We start from the raw sequence: 18,809 nt of genomic DNA on the forward strand, positions 1-18,809 counted from the left end.
ATGTCTATAAACGAGCTCAAGTTTTCCAAGGAATATTTGTTTAAAACTCATAGTGCTCCAATAATCCATAATAAACTCTAATTGCCCAGAACGATAAGACCCATTATTTTACTTTATTAAAAATAAATTCCTTTTTTTAATTTCATGTTGCCATTTACCTTATATCAATGTATTTAATTTCTAATCATAAAAAAGAAAATTTAAATTTATAATATAATAAATTTAAGAAAACTCTGTTTTAAAAGAATTCGATTGTGGCGACACTTTGTGTGTTCAAATATTAAACTAAAATTGTAATCATCATCATTAACCCTTTGGTGATGGTAATGTAAAGAAAAAAATATAATTTAAAAAATCTTTTTAAAATCATTTAGATTATTAAATATTTACTTTCTTTTAGATAGTAATGCCGGGTGAGGAAAATAGATTTATTGAGAAATAGATATGCATATAGAAAACTAGCCAATAGGGAGATAATTATATCGAGCCAACTCTAGTCCTATTATATTGCTATGAGTTAATGGTTGTTCCCCTGTCTTCCCTGCCCCAAGGACAGGGATAGACATTGAGTTAACCATTGTTATTACTTATGTTTTGCTTATATGATTTAACTTTATACCTGTACATATGAACTGTAATGCATTTGATGTAAGTAGTTAGTTGTTTTTTTTACCGTTGATCAATATACATATAAAATAGACCTTACCTGGTTTATGATTCCATATCAGCGTAGCTGATCTATAATTAGTGAACTGTACGTCCGTATGTCTACCGGTGCTCGTTATTCAAAGAAATGGAAAGCCTGTCAGCGAGGACACACTCTTACAAATGCGCTGTTACTCTATATTTACTAACGTTATCTGATTTATTGTTAGTAGCGAAGCTACTCTATAATTCGAAATGTCCGTTCGTCTGTCTGTTAGAGACAAAGTGGGGGAAACATGAATTTCTCAGCTCCTATTAAAAATAGACAGCTGAAATTTTTAGTGAAGATTCCTATGACATATGTGTATCTAATATATACATTGTTTTGTCCGTCTGTCTGTTAATTGGGGTGCTAGATCGATTCCTAGATTTTTACGTTTTTGTAATTTTCTCGATTTCTGTTCAAGATAAACGCCTGGAATTTTCAGGAATGAAATACATTTTACATATTTCCATCAAGTTTCATTAAGATGCCTTTATTGGTTGGGGTGCTAGATCGATTCCTAGTTTTTCAAGTTTTCATCATTATCTAAACTCCTGTTCAAGATAAACGGCTGGAATTTTTAGGGATTAATTAAGTCAACATTCTACACATTTCTATAAAGTTTATTAAAGATATGATAATTGGTTGGGGTGCTAGATCGATTCCTAGTTTTTCAAGTTTTCATGATTTTTTCGACTCCTGATAAAAAGCTGGAATTTTTAGGGATTAATTAAGTCAACATTATACATATTTTCACCAAGTTCAATAAAGACTTGCTATTGGTTGGGGTGCTAGATCGATTCCTATATTGTACGTTTTTCTTTTTAGCTTAATGCCTCAAAAGACATTATACATTTTTAAAATGTTTCGTGATCTATTCCATTTATGTCTCTTTAACATACTCAAAAGATTATTCTTTTCCAGATGTCTATCAATAAGTTTTGAGCTTTGCTAATTATGGATGTTGAAATCCTTGTTTTTCTAATAGTTACATTAAATGAGTCACATACATACAGAAGACAAGCTGACAAAGTGAGTGATTTTAAGCTTTATAATGCACCACACTAAGTATGTTAAAAGGTATTTTTTGTGTCCTTTTTTGTAGCATTAATGAACTTTTGTCTTTATTCGTTTAAAACTGGCATCAACAGCCGCGCTGCTGCCAAGCCCTGGTAAACAATAGTAGAACAAGCAAACAAACAAAATTAAGCTGCTTTAATATTTATTCAAATATAATTATACATAAGTAATTTAAAATTCATATGGTTTTATCGTGCATTTTAAAATAAATCATAAATAATGTTTACAAAGTTGATTCTCGAGTTTTTAACCCCAGTAGTTCAAATATGAGCACAGATCAGCATCTGAAAAAAAATGTAGTGAGAAAGAATCGTCCTATTTAATAAAACTCTACGAGTAAAAACTTGTCATGATGGAATATATCGTAACTGAAGGGAGGTGGTGGGTAAGAAGGAAGAGAAATAAGGGTGGCGGTTTTGGGGAAATTTTCATTTATAATTGTTTGTCTGAATCACATTTGTCCAGGGACTTCCAGACAAATGTATTGCTATCAAAGTGTTGGTTGTTTGCTAGGTATTCCTTGGGTGAAGGCGCAACACCTTCAGTCCAAATTAACGATGCACTAAGGTCATTGGACGAGAGCTTGAAGTCCCCACTCTTACAAGGAAGAATGCGTGAGCTGTAGAGCAGCTGCACTATAAATAAAAACTTACAATAATAGTCTCTCATGCAGCACATTCCACTGTCCAGATCACACTTGATTGGCAACCATCCGTTCACTAGAAAAAAATAATATTTTAGTAATTTTATCAAAAGTAAGAATTTCTCAGAAGCTATAAATGTTTAGGGTCTGAATTTTCTTGAGTAGATTTTTGTATTTTAGGGTCATGTTTAAGTATTTCATGACTTTGGTAGTCAATCTCATTAACTGATTTTAAGCCGCTTTTTTTTATTTTATAAAATTTGTTCTTGTATCTATTAAAGAAAAACTATGTCTAGCATCGTATTATATCCAGTTTTCTACGAATATAAAAATGTACGATCATAAGATTAAAACCAGTTTTTTTAGCCGGCACTCGGGGCTTAAAATCTTATAATTGTATGTTTTTATATCCGCAGAAAGCCAGTTTATAATACGATGCTAGAAATAACTATTCTGTATGTATTTTTACCCCCCCCCCCCTGACCATGGATGAGCGTACTCGCCAATATCTGAGGACTGTAATAGCAAACTAAATTGACTAAAAAAATTTCCTTGTCCCAGTACCCACGTATTTTAATTCCATTTAACGAGCATGTTTAATAGCAATGTCAGTTAGACTGTGTTCTTATATCTATAGGATATGTTACTAATGGACAGTATTCTCCTTGTTTTATCTTGATTTAATAAGCTATTTACTGGGTATTTAAAACTGTTTTTGCTTGCTTTATTTATAGACCTGAAGGAACTTTTCTTTCATTGGTGATATCGTCCTCAAAGAGAAAAGTAAAGGATATCCAAATATATCCAAAACAATCTCAAAATAGCCTAAATCCTGTCTTAGGCTAATACTACGCATTTATAATAGTCGACTCAATACATCCAGTTACTTTATTAAAAAGAATAAAGGATGCGTACGTGTAAAGTTAACATAACGTCCCAGCTGTCCGTTCTGGTACATGGTCATGTACTGGCTGAGGGAACTGGCCAGTGAGCAGGGTTTGTAGCACTGCAGCTGGCTGGCGGCGGCGGTTGTTGTAGTAGTGGTAGTAGTGGTTGTAGTTGTTGTTGTAACAGGGGTAGCAGTGGCCTACAATTGTTTGGTTGTCAGTAACAGGCGGAATGACTCACTTGACAACAAGTTTTAAGAAAGAAAAAACTCAATTTTTGGGTCTAGTTTTTCCTAGAGCGATTTCTCTTGGGTGAGATACCCCCTTAAAAAATAAGTAAAAAACCTTCCCCGGACTATAAGTTGCTTTACTGTAAAGAAAAATCATTTTGGTCCATTGGTTACCGAGAACTTTTGGAACAAACACAAGACAGGCAGCAAACCTGTTACTTTTATATCCTGTATTATAAAGCAATAAGATTTTTTAAACATATGCTTAAGATTTTGATTACTATTGAACCAATTGAGTTCTTAATTTTTTTCCTTCATCATTCCCATGGTTTTAGGCTATTTTTTAGACAAAATGTTACCTGTCCCCCGCAAGGATAGTTGACACCAGCGCAGAAGTCTTGTCCGTCTGTGGAGCTACAGTATCCAGCGGCACAGGTCACTGGGTATCCATTGACTAAACATCAACATTTATGCCAAAAAAAATATAGTTTGAGTTAATTAATGCGCTGAATTTTAATTGGGTCTTTGAATATCAGCCAATAGCATCGTAAATATTGACACAAAAGAGCAGCAGAAAACAATTTGCTGGCAGAAGAAAGAGGCCCCAAAGACAGGGGCCAGGTAGTAAACTGGGATATACAATATACATCTATGCTCTGCTCCACATAGTGTCGGCCTGTGAAAACTCTACTCCCCACATTTAAAAAAAAGTTTATTGAAATTTTTCCTATGTCTTACCCCAACAGCATAAATTAAACCTAAACCTTACCGGATCTAAAGTAATAAACAAAAATCGAAAACCTACTTCCTTGTTTTCAATTTATTTAGAAATAAGGGGGGGGGGGTTACAAGAAATTGTCTTTATTTTAAACTTACTGATGTAGCTTCCAGTGAGGGCACCCAAGTTGGTACAGGTAATGTCACAACCTAAAAAGAAATACCATAATTTATGTTGTATAAAATTAGATAATAAATGTGAAATTACGCCATATAAAGTTAGGATTATTTTTATTTACTAACACATTAAGTTAATAATTTTTTTTCATGGGTGCATTCACTTAGGAGAATAGAAATACCCTACCAAAAAATTTGTATATACCTTCCCTATAAGAAGCTTCACTGTAAAGGAGAACCATATCGGTCTAGTGGTTAGTAAGAAACTTAGCAATAAACAGAAAGGCACATAGACATCATGTTACTTTTAAATAAGGATTAAGTATTTCAAAAAAAATATTGGATTACCTACACCAGGAGCAGCAGTTGTGGTAGTTGTTGGAGCACTTGTTGGTCCTGTTGTGGTTCCACCACACCATCCGTCCTGCATAATAACAAATTATCACATTGAAAAAAAAACTTTCATATTATACCTTACACATAAATTTTCTTTACTGAAGGAGATAAAAAGTGTGTTAATATAAGTAACAACGCAAAACTGTTTAGATAGCCTAACAGACATACGTCCAAATTAAATATATGTTTATTAGTCAGGTGCGTAACCACAAAAAAAATCTCCTAAATCAGCCAAGTAAATCACATTTCATATTCAAAATTCGTTGTTCCTTCAGGGCATTACAAAGTTACGGATTATCTGTGGTTTGCCTTTTATTCACACGTAGCTTTTTATCTTAAATAGCAGCCAAGAAAATCATGTTACCAATGTACACGTTTTAGAAACACCAATATTTTGAATTAAAATCCTTATACTAAAGTAACAGGATGTCTGTCTGTGTGTTTGTACCAAAGGATCTCGCTAACCGCTCAACCGATCGGGTTCTCCTTTACGGGGTAGCTTCTCATAGGTCCCGGGAAGGTATATAACTATACAACCCCAACCCCCTAAAAAAATGAAAAATACCAACCCCCCCCTCAAAAAAAATAAAATTTAGTACAAAACAAAGAATAAAATTAGACTTACAGCAACATTGGCATTAATCCAGTCCAGGTATCCAGTCACTTTAGCATAAACTCCGGCATAACCGGTTCTGGCACATCCAGATCCGTAGGATACAACACCAACCAGAGTGTTTCTATAAGTAGAATAATAATCTCAGGTATTAAGTTTGCTCTTGTTATATAAGAGTGTCAGGATGTCTGAGTCCGTCTGTGTGTAGCTTATCATAGGTTCTGGAGGTACCACCAACCACCCAAGAGAAATCACCCCTAAAATGATTACCCATTCTCAGATTTTTTTCTTTTTCTTTTTAAAATTAACATTAAAAATGGGTTAGAGTCGCAATTCGTGTTTTAAAAAAGACATAGACGTCTCAAACTGAAACCCCCCATCCCTCAAAAACCTCTCATTTTACTCCACTCAAAAAAGCTTGGACGTCCTTGAAAATTGGGTACTTTTTTGCATACCCCTTTACATCAATTCTATATTCCAATCTTCTTATAATCCTTTAATTTGTACCTTCCATCCTCTTTGACAACCAGAGGTCCACCGCTGTCACCTTGGCAGCTGTCTGTTCCAGCTGTGTACGCACACATCTTGATGTTTCCATCGATACGATACTGAAAAATTCATATATTAGAATAGGTTTCATGAAAATATGGGGCACCTAAAAAAGTCCTTTTTTGAAGATTGACCAGGTAATTTTGTATTGGATGCTTATCGGTTAAGAGAATCTTCACCAAAACTTTCAGCTGACCATCTTAACTAATAGCAGAGAAAATTCCTTTTTCCTAATAGTATTTAATACAGACTGATGAAGAGTGTGCCAGACAGACAAAATGAATTATGGAGTAGATTTGCTACCAAGAAAACTAGCTTACAGGTGTGCAAGTGGCATCATTGTCTGGTACAACAGAGACTGTTGTCTGCTTGAGGAAGGGGCTGGTGTTTCCTCCTTCAGATGTGGTTCCCCATCCTGAATATAAACAAGAACGTTCAGATTTTTCGGGTTTACCTTTTTTTCCTCCAAAAATGCCGCAAAATCAGGACATAAAACCTCAATATTGTTGTTAATAATACCAAATTGGTTGATTAAGAAATTAATAAAAGTAATTGATAAAAACGTTTATCAAATTTTGTTACAATTCCATATTTTTGTTTAAGACACCTAGCGGCAAAATTAAAAACTAGGTAAAATATCAATTTAATATTATGTCTGTTGCTATTTCTTTTAATACTACGGGTATAAGCACGTACATCGGAGAGGGGGGGGGGGTGACGTTATTCAAATTTGAACCAGATGCAATATTTTTCAGATTTTAAATTATGTATTAACAATGACCTAAAATTCTTGTGCACGCCCTTGGCCGCGGGTACGGTCAACCTGCTTACCTGAGACTGTAGCTTGTTGACCAGTGTATGAAGTGGCGGTGCTGCTGGGCAGACAGGCAGGTACAACATAGTCACTCAAAGACACATCACGTGACAGCTTCAGGATGGCGATATCGTTGTCAATTCTTAAAAAAATGTGTAGAAAAACTAAAAATAAATAAGACCCCTTCAGAGAATCTAGGGTCACAAGAGGCAAGGGGAGTGTAGTCGACCCTCTCACTTTTAAATTTTAAGTTTTTAAATGAACATTTCTCCCCAAAAATAGATATGTACCATCTCTAAACTACTAGAAGATTAAATGGAAAGGAGAATCATATCGGTTCGCGAGATAATTCAAAACAGACAAATACACGCAGACTAAGAGACAATTTGGTGCGCCCTGAATCTCGCGCTGCGTAGAGTGTGCCGTACGGTCGGACATGTCCTAATGATAGAGTAGCGCCGCTGGTGAAACGAAACTTACGAGTTCTCATTGTAGTCGGATCTTTCGATGATTGTGGAAACAGAAATTGTCTAAAAATAAAGAAAATCAATAAAATAACTGGTGCTTTTACTCTAACTTGCTTCTTTTGACCATGAACCAAATACCCCTATTTTTTTATGAAAAAATGTTTTTTTCTAACTCTATAGGACCCTTATCATGCCGGGCCGGGAACTTTCCTGCTTTGCTCCTGAAACCTTTACGGTAGCGGACAAAGTAGCGGATTTTGTCGTATTTTCACAGTAGCTTTTTTTTAGGTTAAGTTGGGTTAAGTGATTGCCCAGCAGGGTTAGGTAATTGGCCCTGCAGGGTTTTCTTTTCTTGATCCGTTATTCTAAGTAAAGGTTTAACTTTAATGAGACCTACAGGAAGGGCAAAAAGATGCCCTTCATTATAATTAAAATTTGAATCCTGACCTGAGGAGTTGCACTTGTCTCAAAGGATTGTTGTATATTGTGCTCTCCAAACACAGCCTAAAATAAAAAGTTATTCTTTTAATGTTTATTTGTCTGTACCAAAGAATCTCGCTAACCGCTAAATCGATCTGGTTCTCCTTAACAGGGTAGCTTCTAATAGGTCCCGGGAAGGTTTCAAACTATTTTGGGGAAGGGTATCACCACTCTTCTAAGAGAAATTACCCCTTCCCCCCCCAAAAAAATGTATCTTACTTTTTAAAAATATATAAATTAATCAAAACTGGTTTTTTTTATTCAACTCCTCCTCTTCAAGTGCCTCCAGAGTCCTCTAGGGGCAAAGCCGCTAGTGTAATACCAAGTATCAAGGCTTTGTGCTTGTCCGTTAAGATCTTGCAAACAATCAAACATTAGAAAATATTTAATTTCGAACACAGTAATAGTGTCTGACTGATTATGACGTAACAAAAAAAATTAGCCAGAGAGAGGCCGTTATTGACCAATGGTAAAATTTATAGTGGCCTCTCATTGGCTAATTTTTTTTGTTACGTCATAATCAGTCAGACACTATTACTGTGTTCTTTAATTTCGCATTTTGGCTTCCAATAGGTCCAGGGATGGTTTTAGGATTTTTAATTTGTAAGTTTGTTTCAGGCTATTTTCCTGCCCCTATTAGTTAAAAACACAACCACAGTCATAAGGACTTATGTTATTTAATCATACCCTAATTAAATCAAGTTCTAGGCCTAATACGTGGCATGATTAAAGATATTAAAAGATTTCCACTACTAAAACAGCACAGGTGAACGCTGCCTTTGCCTTAAAAACCATTGTGATGACTTTTAATTCATAATTTGAACTTTTAGACAAGGATCCAGCAATCTAGGGGTTATTTGTTTATAATGCTACATTTGCAGGGGCTGCTCACTGGAAAATAATCCTACCTCAACACTTCTGGCCTGCTCAGAACCACTCTTGATACAATGCATAGCAGTAATGATGTATCTCTTGTTGATCAAAGTGGCTGAAATTTTGTAAAATGAAGACGACAAAAAATTTATTTTCTTGATGAAATAATTAACAATCTGAATGTTTGAAATTCTATTCATGTAAATAATGTGATAATAGTTATTTCTCGCATCGTATTATAAACAGCATCGAAGGCACGGGCTAAAAAAAACTAGTTTTAATCTTATAATTGTACATTTTTATATTCGTAGAAAGCTGGATATAATACGATGCTAGACATAGTTTTTCGTATGGATGAGAACCGGTTCCTATCCACCGGATTCGAATTAATACGAGAATAGTTATTCATCGCACTGTATTGCAGACAGTTTTCTGAAGATAATAAAATAAAAAATACTATATCCCGGGCTTACAACACAGGGACTAATTTGATAATTATTCTTTTATTTCATTATTCGTAAAATAATTCTCCATAATACAATACGATATAGGATTTTTTTGTATGGCTTAGAAATAGATTTAAAGCCAAAATGGAATAAACAGTCTTCTGCGGATAGTAAAATGAAATATTATTGTTCGCTGAAGGTCCGTGCCAACTAAACTGGTATTGATTTGATTTTATTATTTGTTAAACATTCTTCATAAAATAATTATTTACCTCCACAGAGAGCACAACCATTGCTGAAGCAAGGCTAAAATAATTAAAAGTTTATTATTTTATTTGGAAATCTAATGACTAATCTGTTAATCTTTAAATAAAAGTATCAGGATCTGTGTCTGTCTGTGTGTACTAAAGGATCTCGCTAACCACTGAACAATGTAGTTACTCATAGGTCCTAGGAATGTTTATAACTATTTTTAAGGAGGGTACCATAAGAGAAAACGTCCCAAGAAAAAAATACTCTCCGCAAATTTTCCATAATTTTTTCACTTTAAATCTAAAATTTGAAAATAAGAAGGGGGAATGTCCCTTCCCCCACCTTAAGTGCCCCTTTAAATAATGCTTTATCAATCTCTATCTATCTATCTCTATCTGGATATAGACTTGATCTTGATAGCTATCTCTATCTACCTGCTATCTATCTATATTTACCTGGATTCTGACTTGATAAGGAAGAGAGTGGATGGGATTAGCCTCACTGCCACCAACAATTCTGCCTGCAGCTGGGTTGGGGTTCACCACAGAATATCCACATCCTTGTTTAATTTTAATGTGTCATAAGTTTAGAGTGAAACATTAGAGGGAGAATGGATCAAATAACTTAATGTCCCCACCCAGATGACCCTGTGCCGACTTTCAATTGGAACTTTGAAAATCAACCAATAGCAATGGGAATAATAACACAGTCACGTACGTCGCTTCAAAAGAGCAGAAAGTAATTTGTTAGCAGACGAAAAAGGTCCCCAACAGGGGGATCCAGGTCGTTGTCTAGTTATACATCTATATTTATAGATTTCTTGTCATACGAGTGATGTTAAAAAGAAATTTTTTAACTAAAAAAATCTACGAGAAAAAAAATATCAATATCCATAAGTAGCTATTCTTAAAACCTTAAAGGTCATAAGTAACAAGCAAATAACAGGCTTAAAACCAGGATTCCCCTTAATGAAATTGAAATGAATAGGCGTACAGACAAGTTTAATTATTGAGTAGCTTCAATTCTAAATAATAAAAAGATTACCACAGTCAGTAGTTGCTCTATCCATAGCTGCCTCAAAATCATCATCTGAAAAATAATTTCAGTCTTTTTTTTGTGTTTAAAAATCTATAATATGTAAAACTAAGTGGTTGTTTTCAGTTAAATTAGGTTAAGAAGGTCTAACTGGGTCACTGCCCCGCATGGTAAGGACAAAATCTTGCAAGCAATTAGCTGCTGTATAAGTTGTGTCTGTCTGTCCTTCTATATGTCTGTAATGCTCTCTTTAGCTCTCTCTCTCCTGTATAAATGCAATTTAAACTTCCTCTATCATATTTCTAATTCTTTCTTTTATTTTTTTTCTATTTGTATGCTCTTATGTCAAACTAGATTTTTTTTAAATTTAAAAAATAAATTTTTACCTCCAGTAACATAGGTAACATTAAGGGCCAGTTTGGGTGTCAACTGTATTGGCAGGTTGATTCAAGATATCATATATTTTGCTTAGCATTATATGATTAGACTAGTGGCAACGCCCCTAACATCTAAGGAAGCTGTACTCAGAGAAGGGCTAGAAAAATAACTGAAAACCATCCCAAGAACTATAAATAGCCATCATCTTTACAGGACCCATGTGAAGCTTACCCATATCGGCTCAGTAGTAATTAAGATCTTAAGCTTCAGGCAAAAAACTCTTTCTACTTTAAATAATGGGATAGATCATATTGCGTTATCAAAAGGCAACTACGTACTCTATAATGTTATTTAGTTTGATAATAAGTCTGTTCTAAGTAAATTACATTAAAAATCGCTGTAAGTTCTAAATTGAACTGAAAACTGCTATTTTAAAAACTGCTTATTACTCTCTTAATATTTAATTTAGCTAAGTAGAAAAATGAATTGGCAGCCTATTACTGACTATTTTATGTGATAATTAGAAAAAATCCACAAAACTAACAGAAAAAAATCTACGAGGTAATACTTACAAGAGTTGGATTTTAGTTAGAAAATTAGTTAGTCTTGAATCCCAACCTTAGAAGGATCAACCAATCCATCGTTGTGAGCGGGAATGGCGTTCAATTCAATTTCTCTATCCATTATTAACTTCGGCGTTAACTGTGAATTAAGTTTTGTTCATTCAAGTTTTTTTTAAGAGAAGTACGCTCTTAAAACCGTTCCTTATCTTGCTAGTAATCAACATTTGAACATCAAATTGATAGGATAATTCCAACATGTCAAAATAGGAGAAAAAAAGACGTACAGACTTTCTGGTAATGATTAAAATTTGTTGCTCGTTGTAGGAATCTTTAATCAAAGTTTAAACCGAATTAAACTACTTTAGCACGCCTATATTTACTAATGAAAGCCATGCTATGGACAAGCAGACATGTCTTATTAAGAGTTCAGCTACGCTACTAAAAAGTGGTAGTACTTGAACCCAGGAAGGAAGGGGACAATAAGCTGTTTATTACAATAGTCCCCAAAGTTTTATAATATCATTCTCTTATTCCTTGACCAAATAACTTTAGGGACTTTTATTGAATTTTGATTGGTTGGTTCATTTAGTTGAGTGTCCAACGTTTCAACCACTAATTGTAACCTACATAAGGGATAATTTTGTGTATCATCATTGGATTTGTTCATCAATTTGTCGGCTATTGTCTTATCCCTTTAGATCCCTGACTTGAACCAACAACCACCTGTGAAGGATCAATGAGTCCATCTACATGGGCAGGAATGGCGACAAAGTCTGGAATACCTAAATTAATGGATGTAGAAGAATATACCTGGATATTATGACGAAATAATTTACGTCAATTTATTTTGCTTACTGGAAATTATTTATTGGTCAGTTCGTTCATCCAGTAGGAGGGGAGGAGATGAGGTACGGTAAAGGTGGTAAATAGGGTATCGTTATTTTAGCCAGCTACAAGTTTCACTTTTATAAAGTAAATGATTATCAGGTGTAAGATCAAAGTAATAAAAATCCATTTACCTAATCATATGGTTAATTTATTTTTCTATCATATCTTTAATAAATCTAAATAAAGTAAGAGGATGTCTCTGTGTTTTTAGTGAAGGAACTCCCTAACCTCTGAACCAAAGTGGTTCCGCTTTACGGTGAAGCTTCTTAAAGGTACAGAAATGGTTTGTAACTATTTTAAAGGAGGGTACATCCAACAAAGGACCTCAACGTTTTTTTTTAGGGGGTAAAATGAGGGGTTTCAAAGGTTTGAGTGGTATAATTTAGTGAAAAATTTAGAGGGGGGTAAAATGAGGGTTACTAACTTTGAGGGTAATAAAAACAATTTTACCTCCCACCCTTATGGAAGTCTATGCCTTCAACCCTCTAACAAAAATCACCTATAATTATGCATCCATCTATCTATCTATCTGTACCTTGTCTGTTTCCAACTAGTTGTCCATCGTCCAACTGGAGGTCGATACCTCCAACATCAATGGTACCGGCTGAAGCCTAAAAAAATATTCAACATAATCAAGGAAAATTATGTCCATGATTAGCGCGTCAATAACCATAAAATTTTAAATGGAAAAAGAATAGTAAACTGTAATTATGTGGTAAATCCAGAAAGATCACAATGATTATTTTTCTTCTATCTAAAGTTATAAACTTGTTTTTCAATTGCTTATTGCTCCAAAATTGCTGTGGAATTATTAGGTAACCTAATTCCTGTATTAAAATAAAAGAATGTATCTCTATATATGTGTGTAGCAAACAATCACGCTAACAAATGAACCAATATGGTTCTTCTTTACAGAAAAGCTTCTCATAGGTCTAGTAAAGGTTTATAGCAATTTTGGGGACGGTACCACCAACTTCCCCCGAGAGATCGCAACAAGAAAAATAATGATAACTTCAATAAATGTTACTTTTTCCTTTTAAATTAAAATAAAAAGTGTAGTGTATGGTTGTCTCCCATTCCTTCAAGCACCCCCTAGAGGCCTCTAGTGACATAGCCGCTAGTATAACTATACTAGAGGCGGCGTTCTAAAATTATCCCGCTATTGGCTAGAATGAATATTAAACCGTATTCATAATTTTGTCTCTCCCTTTCCTTAAAATATTTTAGGATCCTAGTATTTTTTTTTATTTCAAATTATCGTCCTGAAAGGGTTAAAATGTTTAGTTTAATGTTAAATTTTAGTTTACTATCTGAACACATTTCGGACGCCTCGCTAGTTTCAAATTATTTTAAAAGTAAGTTTTCTTTGATTTACTATTTTATAAATTTAAATTTTCTATTTTATGAATAGAAATTTAATACTTTAATATAATTGAAATAGCAACATGAAATGAAAAAAAAAGAATTTAATCTTCATAGAGTAAAATACGGGGTCTTATCGTTCTGGTCAATGAGAGTTTATTATGGATTATTGAAGCACTATGAGTATTAAACATTTTACTATTGGAAGACTCGAGCTCATTTATAGACGTTTATTTCCTATATAGATCTGTCATGAATCTTGATGCAATAAAGCAAGCCGTTTTATAAAAAAATCTGTCGAAAATAATTCATAAGGTAAAAAACAGGAAAAGTAGTCGCTCATATAGGTATAGAATAAATAGATTTACACAGAGGAGTCCTGAAATTAAATAACTAACTACCTGCAAGGCACACAAAGCAAGAACAGAGAACCTAAGCATTCTAGAAAGAAAAATAAATTTTTACTTTGTTTTTATATATCTAATTTATCATAAAAAAAATAAGCTGTTTATAAGTCACAGTGCGTTTGAAGGTGCTTTGACTTTTGTGTCAGAACCTAAATTGGGACATAGTGCATTTCATTACCCTTGGTTAGGTAACTTCATTTCACTTTTCAATAAAATCTAAAATGCAGCCGTTTTTGAGAAAATTAGGTTTGAAAATTTCAAGTTCAATTTTCATACACTAGGAGTTACCGCATAATCATGACAAGAAAAGCAAAGATTATTTATTAAAAATTTTGAATAAGTTTGCTTTTATAAAGTTCTTCATAAAACCACTCCTTAAGTGAGTTGATTCATGGCCATTCTTATCAGTTGCTTTGCTAAGGTCACGGAAATTCAGCCTTAAATAAATCATATATAGAGAGGTTTTGTAACAGATTTTATAAAAGAAGAGTTGTTCAAAATTTCAAATAAATAATATTTGCTTTTCTTGTCATGATTATACGCACTGTGAAGTGTTTTTACTGGGATCTAAGTAATTAATCTACAAGCCATGGGTCAAACCTATAGTTTTCTAGGCAAGCCAAGGCTGGTAGTCAGTGTTCCCACGCCTTATATATATATTTAGGAAACCCTAACACTTAACCAAAATTTAAATCCTAAAGATTATTGATTACAGAAAGATTTTAAATTTACATGATATTAACGAAAGAATCTTAAGTGTACATGCTCAATGATGATTCACAAAACTAACCCTTTTGTAAATATATTATTGGTGGGAAAGTTGAGACACTGTTAGTTTCAACAAACCAATCAAAATTGAATACAAGTCCCCAAATTTACAACGTGGGTGTCAATGTAATTGGTTCAAAATCCTCCCTGGCAATTCCATGCAGTCAACAGTGAAATGTATTGATTAAGAGATATAAGTTTTCCGGAATTTTAAAGTTAGGGGGAGATTTGAAATCTGCATCAAATTTTGAGGACTTTTTATAAAATTGTTTTTTTTTCTATAATTCTTTATCTAAAAGCGGAAATGCAATTTAAGTTAATTAATTTTGGCATCTGTGATTGGTAGATTTAAAAAATCTGCGCTCTGATTGGATGGCGTACATCATTCAACCAATTAGAGCGCAGGTAGTTTAAAATCCACCTATCCTATTGGTCAAAATTAATTAACTTAAAATGCATTTCCGCTTTTAGATAAAGAATTATACAAAAAACGAATTTTATAAAAAATCCTTAAAATTTGGTGCAGATTTCAAATCTCCCCCTAACATTAAAATTCCGGAAAACTTATATACCTTAGTATTGATGTTGATATAGAAAAAGTATGCTAGTTAGGGTATCGTATTACAGCTTTCCGCTAGTATTAATTTTTGTGTTCGTGAAAAATTGTCTATATAATAAGATACATAATTTTTCAAAATGGACAGAACGTTTCTAATCCAGCGGATATTCATCGGTTTCGAATCTATATAAGTTAATAAATGTTACCTCTGTATATTGGGACACGAAAGGTGACTGTTTTGGGATAGCTTAAAATTTCCTTTTTAAATAAAAATCTTCTATTATCTAACCAATAAACATCTGTACTTTTCAGGATGTTAGGGAAATGTAAATCAGTCAAACTTTGATGTGTTTATATTAACCGAAGAACGTATTAGTTATTTCTCGTATTCATTTGAATCCGGTGGATAGGAACCGGTTCTCATTCATACGAAAAAAACTTTGTCTCGCATCGTATTATATCCAGCTTTCTACGAATATAAAAATGTACAATTGTAAGATTAAAACTAGTTTTTTTAGCCCCGAGGTGCCGAAGGTATAATAGAAACAGTATAATAGAAACAATTCCACAGATATTAAAATGAAAAAATTCCACGGATATTAAAATGAAAAACGATTGGAATAAAACTAGGCGAGCAAAACTGGTATTAATTTTATGATTTTTTTATATAATATTCGTGGAAAACTGTCTGTAATATGATGCTATACTCATTTTTTCCGTATTGCTGTAAACTGGTTCTAATCCAGCGTATTTCAATTGGTTTTGAAGCCATACTGGAAATTCAATACCAATTTCTTGAAAATCGTGTTGATATGTCAGTCACTTTTCATAGAATAAACAAGGATGACAACATCCATAAAAGCGAAGCACTGAAACGGTGGGACAAACGGACATTAACACTTATATAGTGTCAGAACTGAATAATCAGAACATAAATGTATAAGGATCGGAGCAAAATTGTAAGTAAATTTGTTGAAAAACTGCTTGATTCAGGATATTGTTTAAGGACATACTTACATTTTTAGGACTTGATTATAGAGTTGCTTTGCTTATAACATTAAACTTTGTTGTCCCAGGAATCAACATACCAAAAATCAGATCAATCGGATGATTAAATCACATAAAAATTTGTTGTTAAAAACTAGTTAAAACTACTAAAGGAATCACTATGCAAAGTTTTAAATCGAAAGGACCATTCTAACATGCCTAAAACAACAAAAAAGCTATCCGTTTGTGACGGACGGCCGTACGGACCTACCCTTATTATTGAAAAGCTTCGCTTTTAAAAATAATGTGTTAAAAAAACGAGTGCATAATGTCAATTATGACAACGTTTTCACAATACATATAATCTAGCCGACAAAGGAAATTAAAATTTTATAAAAGAAAAATTATTCCAGAGACGTCCTAGGGGAGGGCGGGAGGATTACACCCCCAAGACTTTTTGAAACCCCTTATTATTTTAGGCGCTTTGCTCCGTGATTCAAAGCACTTGCTTTTTACAAATCGAGTAATTTCTAGACCAAAATTGTTGGGGCGGATCGAAAAACAAATATATCATTTTACTTGGTATTATAGATTGAAATTATAATGTGTTTTTATTTTTAACAAGGATATCAAGTTATATACTTATCCATCTGTCCGTGGCAATAAGTAAACCTTATTGTTTACTTTTCTTTATTGTTATTATTATACGTCTCTATAGAAGATGTGAGAAAATAGAAAACAAGAACATAAATATGCCAAGCGCAATATCTTTAACTAACGGATATGCCTCTAGAGGCCTTTAGGGGCACTTGGGATGGATGGAAGTCGACTCCCCCCCCCCCCCATTTTAATAAAAGTTTTATAAAGAAAAATATAAAAAAAAATTTACGTGAGGTCAGATTTTTCTTGGGGCGAATTATCTTGGATGATAGTGGTACTATCCCCCAAAAATAATTATAAACCCTCCCATGATCTATGAGACGCTACCCTGTGAGAGAGAACCATATCGGTTCAGTGGTTAACGAGTTACTTTGGTACACACACACAGAAAGAGATCCTTTTACTTTATTATAGAGGTAGAAACTTTATAAATTTGACCTTTGGAAAGACTGAAATGTCTAAAAGATCTAATATCGTCCATTTATATTCATTATATGTCAAAATATTCTCTTTTTTGGGGGGGAGGGGGGTCTACTTGGGACTTATTTTTATTTGGTTGACAAATCTTTGCGAAATAGTCTAAAACCAGCAATAGACAGATAATGAGTTTTCCTGAAATGTTTAAATGAATCAGCCCAGTTGTTTACATTGGACATGATGGACCATAAATTCATCTATCGCCCATTTCCCGAAATTAATCCTTTGGAAGCTTAAATGGTGGAGAATTTTGAAGAATATCAATTTGTCCATTCAAGTTTTGGGGATCTTAAGGATAATACAATGGACGGTAAAATAATGTACACCTCCAATTATGAATAAACAAAATCTTCTTTTCTGATGATTAAAAGTTTTAACTCTACAAGTTTGTACCATTCGATGAGCATTTCACAAAAGTCCCCAAAGTTTGTGTAAAATTTGTTTGTTAAATTGGGTACCAGTATAATTTACAGTCAAATGTCCCTAACCTCCCGCCATTGTCCCCTCAATCTCTCGGCCTTTTTGAATTTAGCGGCAAAAAACTTTCTAGCGGCTGTTGACCTTAGCAAACATTGAATAATAAGGCTATTGTTATTCCAAATGACACCTGAAAATCCTTGTCGCAACTAGATTTTATTTGTTGACATACAGCTACCCCTGTCAAAAAGTTGTGTCATTATTATGTTAACATAAACGTTCAGATATAGTGTCATTAGGCTGTCGATATTATGTCAGCTAAATAGAACCATGTAGTCGAAGTAAAGATTATCAAATATTTATTTTAGATATTGCGTATCGATATTATATCAGCAACGGCCACTTTGGATATGATACAAAGCAACAGGATGTCTGTTTGTTTGTCTGTAATAAAGGATCTCGCTAACCGCTGAACCGATCGATTTCTCTTAACAGGTTAGCTTCTCATTGGTCCCGGGAAGGTTAATAACTATTTTGGGGGAGGGTACCACTACCCTCCTGAGAGAAATCACAAAAAAATCAAAATGTTTTTAATATTCTTGAGACTTGAACAAAACATAGACACGAAAATTTTTTAATATTTAAGAGACTTGAACGCAACATAGACACGAAATGAAAAAAAACAAAAACATTTAAAGTGCCACTAGATGCCTCTAGGGGCGTAGCCGCTAGTATATCAATATAATGCTTGCAGTTATGGCATGGACAATAATTTAAATCGCTCATATGGCTTTTTAGATAAAGAAACCTAAATCCTACATGTAACTATTTTTTATGTTGATAAAATATCAACCATGCAGTGGTGTGCACAGAGATTCACTAAGGTTGTGCTAAACCATTAGAGGGATGAAATTGATATTGGGAAGGCAGGCCTTCCCAATTTCAATTTTAAGGGGGATTATTACACCCCCTACCACACGACATTGATTTAAACAC

The 18,809-nt window shown here is 33.7% G+C and overlaps 1 protein-coding gene across 2 annotated transcripts; it reads right to left on the bottom strand.

Annotated features, from left to right (window-relative positions):
- Window positions 1–1,893: 1,893 nt before the first annotated feature.
- Window positions 1,894–15,542, bottom strand: LOC145332669 (uncharacterized). 2 transcript variants are annotated; one of them, XM_080177675.1, is made up of 22 exons: window positions 15,479–15,542; window positions 13,940–13,979; window positions 12,712–12,787; window positions 12,012–12,070; window positions 11,344–11,427; window positions 10,734–10,776; window positions 10,357–10,401; window positions 9,768–9,871; window positions 9,333–9,366; window positions 8,650–8,729; window positions 7,709–7,765; window positions 7,275–7,324; window positions 6,812–6,936; window positions 6,301–6,395; window positions 5,939–6,039; window positions 5,444–5,555; window positions 4,771–4,846; window positions 4,405–4,455; window positions 3,888–3,982; window positions 3,327–3,498; window positions 2,422–2,487; window positions 1,894–2,052 (listed from the first exon to the last, which is right to left on the bottom strand). In XM_080177675.1, exons 2-22 carry the CDS (start codon window positions 13,976–13,978, stop codon window positions 2,015–2,017), a joined length of 1,602 nt encoding a protein of 533 aa, XP_080033801.1. In that variant the 5' UTR covers window position 13,979; window positions 15,479–15,542; the 3' UTR covers window positions 1,894–2,014. The 2 variants fall into 2 exon arrangements, with proteins under 2 accessions (XP_080033801.1, XP_080033802.1); XM_080177676.1 differs by lacking the exon at window positions 11,344–11,427.
- Window positions 15,543–18,809: the final 3,267 nt, after the last annotated feature.

Source organism: Acartia tonsa, chromosome 11 (genome assembly GCF_053477335.1).
Source record: "Acartia tonsa isolate MP-2025a chromosome 11, ASM5347733v1, whole genome shotgun sequence".
NCBI classification, from domain to species: domain Eukaryota; kingdom Metazoa; phylum Arthropoda; class Copepoda; order Calanoida; family Acartiidae; genus Acartia; species Acartia tonsa.